General features: G+C 49.9%; 1 protein-coding gene across 2 annotated transcripts in view; it reads left to right on the forward strand.

Annotated features, from left to right (window-relative positions):
• Positions 1-8,130, forward strand: part of pkn1a (protein kinase N1a) — a 207,371-nt gene extending 199,241 nt beyond the window's left edge. For both annotated transcript variants that reach the window (XM_060855310.1, XM_060855311.1), the window contains one exon: positions 7,774-8,130. In XM_060855310.1, coding sequence (XP_060711293.1) covers positions 7,774-7,977 — 204 coding nt within the window. In that variant the 3' untranslated portion in view covers positions 7,978-8,130. The remainder of the gene's footprint in view (positions 1-7,773) is intronic.
• Positions 8,131-9,687: the final 1,557 nt, after the last annotated feature.

Below are 9,687 nucleotides of genomic sequence, written 5' to 3' on the forward strand. Positions count from 1 at the left end.
TTTAGCGGTTGTGGAGTCAGGTCTGTCACCAGCTGCTGGTAAGTGCCAGTATCTACAAACAGCATTTTTTCATTTATTTTACTTTTATTTTTATTTTAAACAAATCCAACTGTCTTAAAAAAGCAAATGCTCTGCTTGCAGGTACCGACATTAGGTGCCTGAGTCAGGGGGTATTGGGTCTGGGTGGGTTACTGTTCAGAGGGTCAGTATGGATTGGTTAGGCCAAATGGCCTGATTCCACACTGTAGGGAATCTAATCTCATCTAGTCACTGGCCTGTACAGCCACAACATGACCTCCCAACTCCTGTACTCAATACTCTGACCAGTAAAGGAAACCATACCAAACGCCGCCTTCACTATCCTATCTACCTGCGACTCCACTTTCAAGGAGCTATGAACCTGCACTCCAAGGTCTCTTTGTTCAGCAACACTCCCCAAGGGCCTTAATGTATAAGTCCTGCTCTGGTTTCCAAAATGCAGTATCTCACATTTATCTGAATTAAACTCCATCTGCCACTTCTCAGCCCATCGGCCCATCTGGTTAAGATCCTGTTGTAATCTGAGATAACCCTCTTTGCTGTCCACTACACCTCCAATGTTGGTGTCCTCTGCAAAATTACTAACTCTTCCTCCCATGTTCACATCCAGATCATTTATATAAATGACAAAAAGCAGTGGCCCAGCACCGATCCTTGTGGCACTTCACTGGTCACTCCTCAAGGGCTTTGTTTGATTTCTGTTTCTTAAACCTTCCACTTCCTCACTTTCCTTTTCACTGAATTTACAATCTCTCGCCATCCAAGGTTCCCAGACCTTGCCACCCTTATCTTTCAGGGATATGCTGGCCCTGAACTCTGGTCAACTAGCTTTTAAAACTGCCACATTGTCAGATGTGGATTTACCTTCAAACAGCTGCCCCCATAGAATCATGGAACCCTACAGTGCAGGTAAAGGCCATTTGGCCCATCGAACCTGCACTGACACTCCAAAGAGCATCCCCCACACTTGCGCTCTCCCGTGACCCTGCATTTCCCATGACTAATCTGCCAACCTGCACACCCCTGGATACTCTGGGCAAGTTAGCATGGCCAGTCCACCTAACCTGCATGTCTTTGGACTGAGAGAGGAAACAGGAGCACCCAGTGAAAACCCACACAGACACTGGGAGAATGTGCAAACTCCACACAACTCCCCGATTTTTCCCGTTGCTGTTTAATATGATTGTAATTAGTCTTTGCCTAACTTACCTTTCCAAAAGATGGAGTGGGGATGGTGGGTGGCTGCTGGTTTGGAGTGGGGGTGGTGGGTGGCTGCTGGTTTGGAGTGGGGGTGGTGGGTAGCTGCTGGTTTGGAGTGGGGGTGGTGGGTGGCTGCTGGTTTGGAGTGGGGGTGGTGGGTGGCTGCTGGTTTGGAGTGGGGGTGGTGGGTGGCTGCTGGTTTGGAGTGGGGGTGGTGGGTGGCTGCTGGTTTGGAGTGGGGGTGGTGGGTGGCTGCTGGTTTGGAGTGGGGGTGGTGGGTGGCTGCTGGTTTGGAGTGGGGGTGGTGGGTGGCTGCTGGTTTGGAGTGGGGGTGGTGGGTGGCTGCTGGTTTGGTGGAAAGCGGTTGACCATGAGATTGAGGCCTGAAGGTTACTGAGACAGCGATATTGGTGAGGGGATGTAATGGTGTGTTGACATGGCAGGTGACAGCAAGCTGAAAACACAGTGTGGTGCTCTGCTGGAATGCAGCAAAAGCTGCAAGGTCAGAACCTCACTTTCCATTTGCAGCCTTCAGGACTCGCTAGCGAGTTTGAGCGTTTTAGGTCCTGATAGCCTTCTCCCATGTCTGTAGCCCACCTCCCACAACCTTGTCATCATATGGGTTTCAACCACAAACAACCCATTGTCAGTCAGTAATGGTCCCCATTAGCAGCTTTCGATTCCCCCAGGCTGACCTTTCCCCACTTCTTTATCTGCCCAGCAGTGTATCTCTCTGTCTCTCTCTCTCTCTCTGTTCCCCCCCCACCCCCCACGAGCTCCATCCCCACCTACCATTTACTCCTCACATCACCCCACTTTCAGCAGAGATACCAGCCTTTTCCTTGTCTGAAATGTTAACTCTGCTTTCTCTTTGCAGATGCCGACAGAACCGCTGAGTTTTCCCACCAATTTTTGTCTCTATTTCTAAGTTTTGACCATCTGCAGACCTTTGGTTTTGTGTTATCCTTTCCCATAACCAGCTGAAAACTTACACAGTTCGGATCATTGTTCCCAAAGTGCTCTCCCACTGAAGTTTGGTCACTCGACTGGGCTCCATTCACAGGGACCAATATGGCCCTTACTCTCCCCCCCCCCCCCCGGCTGGATTCTCTACACATTGTCTCAGAAATCCCTCCTGCATGCACCGAACAAATTCTGCCCTAAGGGAGTCCTTGTGAAAATTGGGAAAATTAAAATCACCACAACTCAGTTTTTGCATCGTTCCATAACCTGCTTGCACACCTGCTCCTCTAGTTCCCACTGGCTATTGGGAGGCCCCTGTATAACCCCCTCATAGTGACTGCAGCTTTCTTAGACCGAAATTCGCCCCAAGTTGCCTCACTGGATGAATCCTCTATAATGTCGTCTCTTCGTACAGCTCTAGTACCAATCTCCTCCCTTTTCCCCATCTTTATTCACATCGTTACCTTTCTAAGTATTCATCCGATGCTGTCTTCAATGCCTCAGACGATGTCTCTCCCACGTTTCCAGGGTGTACACTCCATGTGACTGGCTGGTCATGGCAGCCGTGCTTCACTTGCCCATCAGTGTAAAGCCCTGCTCTCCTCCTCCTCACTCGTTAACAAGTGAAAGCAGCTTCTCCTTGGGTACTCTGTCCAGCTGCTCATGGTTTGATAAACCTCAATCCGATCTCTCTATCCAAGGGAAACAGTCCCAGTTTCTTCAATCTATCCTCGTTGATGTAAATTCTCATTCCTGGAAACATTCTGGTACATTTTGTTTGCACTGGCTCCGGTTTATTGGCATCTTTCCTGTGACATGGTGCCGGTAACTGTCTATAATACTCCAACTGAAGTCTAACAAGCACCTTGTACAAGTTCAACATCACTTCCTTGCTCTTGTGGTCGAGGTGTTATTAATAAAGCTGAGAACACAGTATGCTTTGCTTATTGCTCTCTCCATCTCACCTCCCACCTTCGATAATCTGTGCCCATTTACATCGTGTTCGTCTGCTGCTGCCCTCCCTTTACCATTACCGACCCCCCCCCCAGTATTACATGGTCCCAATGATGGTGGAGTACGGTGTGTGTTTGTCACACTATCGGAAGGACACAATTGCCCTGGAGAGAGTGCGGGGGAGATTTGCCAGGATGTTAGCTGAGATAGAAAGTCTCCACTATGAAGGGAGCCTGTGTATTTACCCTGTGGGGAGGGGCCTACATTGGGAGAAGCAGATTGAGGTGTCCTTTGGTCTCCTCAGTTGCCCTTGGAAATGGTTTCTCTCTCTCTTTCTTTGCTGTGTCTAGCCCCCTCATGGTTTTGAACATAAATCTCCTCTGAACCACCTCCTCTTTCAGGAGAACAGCCCCCAGCTTCTCCAATCTATCCCCATAATTGAAGTCCCTTCTACCTGGAACTCATTTGGGTCAATCCTTTCTGTGCTTGCTTTTTCTGGAAAGGGCCATGCAGAGTACTGGAGTGATATGAGTATTGCTTGTCACTTACTAGCCCAAAGCTGACTGTTGTCTCGGTGATGCTGATTCCTGAGGAAGGGCTGCTGCTGCTCGGATGCTGCCTGACCTGCTGTGCTTTCCCAGCACCACACTCTCCACCTCGGTCATGTTGTATGCATGCACAGTCTGTGGTGGTGTTAGAACGATAAATATCTCTGCCCCAGGACCAAGTGCCCCGAACTCAATCATCTTCAGTCACTTCTAACCTTTCTTTTGGCCCTTTTTGCTGTTCAGCAGCTTATAGAATATTTTTGGTTACCTTTTTATGGATGCAAAACTTCCTTTGTATTCTTTCATTACTTCTCTCATTTCCTCCTCCACCTCCTGTGCTGAGCTTGGCTTTTCCCTGTTTTATAAACTGACTTTGATCAGATGCCCCTTTCCCTGCTTTAGTTTATTCCCGTTGTCAGTAACCCAGGCAGCTCCAGTGTGAGTGTCACCTCTGCCCAGAGATTATTGCAATGGTCCACTTCTAACTTGGCTGAAAACAGCAAACTTGGCATGAACCAGATGATTACCGTTTGGGGGAGAGATGCTAGGAAGCACTTCCACATAAAAGCTGGTAAGAGGTTTTGGACAGAGACGTTGGAGTGCAGGTTCATAGCTCCTTGAAAGTGGAGTCGCAGGTCGATAGGATAGTGAAGAAGGTGTTTGGTATGCTTTCCTTTATTGGTCAGAGTATTGAGTACAGGAGTTGGGAGGTCATGTTGCAGCTGTACAGCACATTGGTTAGGCCACTGTTGGAATATTGTGTGCACTCTCTGTGATAGGAAAGATGTTGTGAAACTTGAAAAGGTTCAGAAAAGATTTACAAGGATGCTGCCAGGGTAGGAGGATCTGAGCTACAGGGAGAGGCTGAACAGGCTGGGGCTGTTTTCCCTGGAGTGTCGGAGGCTGAGGGGTGACCTTATAGAGGTTTATAAAATCATGAGGAACATGGATAGGGTAAATAGGCGAGGTCTTTTCCCTGGGGGAGGGGAGTCCAAAACTAGAGGGGGGAAATGTTTAAAAGGGGCAACGTTTTCACCCAGAAGGTGGTGTGTGTATGGAATGAGCTGCCAGAGGAAGTGGTGGAGGCCGGTACAATTTAAAAGGCATTTGGATGGGTATATGAATAGGAAGGGTTTGGAGGGATATGGGCCGGGTGCTGGCAGGTGGGACTAGATTGGGTTGGGATATCTGGTCGGCATGGACGGGGTGGACTGAAGGGTCTGTTTCTGTGCTGTACATCTCTATAACTGTATAGCTCTAAATGACCACTGTTGCTGGAGCAATTCTTAATTTTACACCAGAAATGCAGATATATATTTGTTAAGCAACAGTATTAAGGGATATAGACCAAAGGCATGCATATGGACTTCAACCACTGGTCAGCCATGATCTCTCTGAATTGTGGGACAGGCTTGGGGAGGGCTGTATCACGTACTGCTGTTCCAATATACCTTGACAACAATATAGATATGAGATTTTGATGTTCATGCTTTGTTCAGGTATAATAAGCCTCTGTCTGGTTCTAAGTAAGTGTCACTTGACCCAAAGAGCAACATAGCCCTGGAACAGGCCCTTCGGTCCTGTTATGCAGCAACACATCTTGCCCTTCCATACTGTTATGGACCAGGCCAGACTGTCTCCACATGTTTGGAGAAGGTAGCCTGGATCCGAACTTTATCTCATTTTGAAGGGAGCTGGGAAGTTCCAGGTGGAATGCAACTGTCAGACAACTCAGCTTCGAGCAAAAGCCAGTTTATTTAAAAACTACAGTTAAAAATACAAACAAAAATGGCATTTAGGATAACTTGACTATTGGAAACCATAACCAAATACTCAATACAGTAACTTAACCCGTTAACTGTTCGAATACAGTAACAGCCCAATAACTCACCCCTCAGTAAAAAGGTAGATTGACACACAGATTCTTACAGGCAGGAGAGAGGGATTTCAGAGAGAGTCCGGGGAATCCTTCCCTGATGTTTACAACCCTTCTGGACTCCACTATCTTGTGACTGCTCCAGCTAAAACACATCTAGGGAAGGCTGAGCTGGGAGAACTGGCCACTCCTCTTTCATTGTTAAACTGTTTTAAACAATCCAGCTTCCGAGAGCCCCCTCACACCTCTGCGTTTATACTTCTCTTCAAAAAAAAACTCAAGGACAAAGTAAAGTCACAGCATCATCACCGTACCCAAACTGTCTTCCGTTACAGGATCTGTCTCCCTCCCTCCCCTTCCCTTCCTGGTCAGGGATTGGTCCCGGTGCTTGGTGAGTACTGCTGTTGTGGCCGCACGTTCCAGACACCCAGCACCTTTTTGTGTAAAAGACAAGGCGCGCACGTGCGCACGCACACACACGCGCGCGCACGCACGCGCACACACATGCACAAGCCCCATTCCCCTGCACCATGAACCTGTGTCCCCTCGTAACTGATCCCTCCCACTCTGGGAAAAGCCTCTGACTTTCTGCTCGATCCATGCCATTCACAATCTTATTCAGGTCACCCCTCAACCTCCTGTGTTCCAGTGAAAACAAACCAGTCTGTCTTCATAACGAAAATCCCCCATAGCTAGCAACATCCTGGTAAACCTTTTCTGGAGCCTCTCCATAGCATCGCCATCCTCCTGATGGTGGATGTATTATTCCAGGTGTGGCCTTGCTGCAGCATCACCTGCCTATCCTGAGACTCAATGCCCCTTTCCAATGAAGGCAGGCAGGCCATTGGCCTTTTTTACCACCTTCGTTACCTGTGCTTCTACCTTCAGATATCTGTGGGCCTGTTCACCCAGATCCCTCTGCAGCGTTCTGCCAATCACTCTATCATTTCCACCTGTATTTGACCTTCCAAACCACACCACCTCATATTTGTTCAGACTAAACTCCATCTGCCCCGTTTCTACCCATGTCTCCAACTGACCTATATTCTGCTTTTAGGATCTCATCCCAATTTCCTACCCGATAGGTACCATGACCACTGACTGTTCACCGTCTCCTTCCAGAATGTCCTGGACCTGCTCCGAGACATCCAGAACCCTGGCAACAGGAGGCAACATACCATTCTGGAGTCGGATTTGCAGCCAGAGAAATGCCTATCCAATCCCCTTCGGATTGAATCCCTGAAAACCACAGTATTTCAATGTTAATCTCTCCCTTCCTCTGCAACAGACCCAACTCTGGTGAACGTGGATGCTGCTGTTCTGCCCCAAGAGGCCATTCCCCTGAACGGTATCTAAAGGGGCCGATGTAGATTAGATTGCTTACAGTGTGGAAATGTTTTGCCGAGGAATAGTCAGGGGAGATTCCTGAACTGTCCGGCCAAGTAGTCAGCCATTTCCTCCTGGCTGGGATCACAACTGTTCTTCAGGGTCAGTTACATGGAGTTAAGAGAAGACTCAATGACACAAATTACTTAAATATGAACATTTATTAATTAAGTAAATAAATAGAAAGGCAAAGCGCAGTACGTTTCCCTCCCTCCTGCCCATCGGGGGCTGCTGAACCAACGGCTGGGACCTTCCTCGCACTGTTTACAATCCAGCTCTGGGGGCGAGTCCAACAATTCAGGACAAAACGCTCCCTCTGGTGCAGTTTAACATGCTGCAGGGACAGGGACAGGGACAGGGAAGGACGGGGACAGGGAAGGACAGGGAAAGAGGCTGACTGTGCTGTCTTCGGCAGATGCGGGAACGCGAGTCACCCATCAGAGGGCTTACACAAAATCATGCAGCTTTCAAACCCCATCACCAGTTCGAACCTGTCGGAAACATCGTCCTGCAGAGTCTGCAATCTGACCTCCTCTTTATATCTGTGCTAGCAACAATCCTCCTCAAACGTTAACTTGAGTTTCTCTTCATGGATGCTGTCAGATCTGCTGAGCTTTTCCAGCAACTTGTGCTTTAGTTTGCTGTCAGTAATCCCCCTCTGATGTACCATTGCTGTGTCATTCCGTCCAACGGTGTCCAGGCACCGGGACTGTTCCCCTTCCCAGCAGCTTGGTGTTTTATTTCCGTTCTGATACATCTCTCCAACCATTGGTTGTGAATACCCAGTTTGGAAACTCTGTTTTGCAGGAGATAGATTGGCAAGCATTGCTGGCCAAGAAAGTGAAGCCACCGTTTGTTCCCACCATCCGGGACCGGGAGGATGTCAGTAACTTTGACGAGGAGTTCACGGCAGAGGAAGCAACGCTGACCCCACCGCGGGAACCCAGGATTCTCACAGAGAAGGAGCAGATTCTGTTCAAGGAGTTTGATTATGTCTCAAAATATTGTTAATGTTCTTCAACTGCCTTGCCCAGGAATAATTCTAGTCACTGGTTTTGTATTTTCAAATCTTAAAAGCGGCCGATGTCTGTGGAACGACGCTCTGAAATGTGATGCAATCCCTCTGCTTTTTCTTCAAAAAAGCTTTTATTTATATATTTTTTGACCAATCTTACTTTTTTTATACTTCTTCTATTAAAAAAACTTAACAAATTAAGATTTTGCAAACACATGTAGCCTTGGGCACTGTCCATGTCCCCCTCACACCCCGCTCCCACGTTATATCACACTGTCCCCCTCACACCCCGCTCCCACGTTATATCACACTGTCCCCCTCACACCCCGCTCCCACGTTATATCACACTGTCCCTGTCCCCTCACACCCCGCTCCCACGTTATATCACACTGTCCCCCTCACACCCCGCTCCCACGTTATATCACACTGTCCCCCTCACACCCCGCTCCCACGTTATATCACACTGTCCCTGTCCCCTCACACCCCGCTCCCACGTTATATCACACTGTCCCCCTCACACCCCGCTCCCACGTTATATCACACTGTCCCCCTCACACCCCGCTCCCACGTTATATCACACTGTCCCTGTCCCCCTCACACCCCGCTCCCACGTTATATCACACTGTCCCCCTCACACCCCGCTCCCACGTTATATCACACTGTCACTGTCCCCTCACACCCCGCTCCCACGTTATATCACACTGTCCCTGTCCCCCTCACACCCCGCTCCCACGTTATATCACACTGTCCCTGTCCCCCTCACACCCCGCTCCCACGTTATATCACACTGTCCCCCTCACACCCCGCTCCCACGTTATATCACACTGCCCCCCTCACACCCCGCTCCCACGTTATATCACACTGTCCCTGTCCCCCTCACACCCCGCTCCCACGTTATATCACACTGTCCCTGTCCCCCTCACACCCCGCTCCCACGTTATATCACACTGTCCCTGTCCCCCTCACACCCCGCTCCCACGTTATATCACACTGTCCCCCTCACACCCCGCTCCCACGTTATATCACACTGTCCCTGTCCCCCTCACACCCCGCTCCCACGTTATATCACACTGTCACTGTCCCCCTCACACCCCGCTCCCACGTTATATCACACTGCCCCCCTCACACCCCGCTCCCACGTTATATCACACTGTCACTGTCCCCCTCACACCCCGCTCCCACGTTATATCACACTGTCACTGTCCCCCTCACACCCCGCTCCCACGTTATATCACACTGTCCCCCTCACACCCCGCTCCCACGTTATATCACACTGTCCCCCTCACACCCCGCTCCCACGTTATATCACACTGTCCCTGTCCCCCTCACACCCCGCTCCCACGTTATATCACACTGTCCCCCTCACACCCCGCTCCCACGTTATATCACACTGTCCCTGTCCCCCTCACACCCCGCTCCCACGTTATATCACACTGTCCCTGTCCCCCTCACACCCCGCTCCCACGTTATATCACACTGTCACTGTCCCCCTCACACCCCGCTCCCACGTTATATCACACTGTCCCCCTCACACCCCGCTCCCACGTTATATCACACTGTCCCTGTCCCCCACACACCCCGCTCCCACGTTATATCACACTGTCCCCCTCACACCCCGCTCCCACGTTATATCACACTGCCCCCCTCACACCCCGCTCCCACGTTATATCACACTGTCCCTGTCCCCCTCACACCCCGCTCCCACG

Source organism: Hemiscyllium ocellatum, chromosome 45, assembly GCF_020745735.1.
Source record: "Hemiscyllium ocellatum isolate sHemOce1 chromosome 45, sHemOce1.pat.X.cur, whole genome shotgun sequence".
Classification (NCBI taxonomy): domain Eukaryota; kingdom Metazoa; phylum Chordata; class Chondrichthyes; order Orectolobiformes; family Hemiscylliidae; genus Hemiscyllium; species Hemiscyllium ocellatum.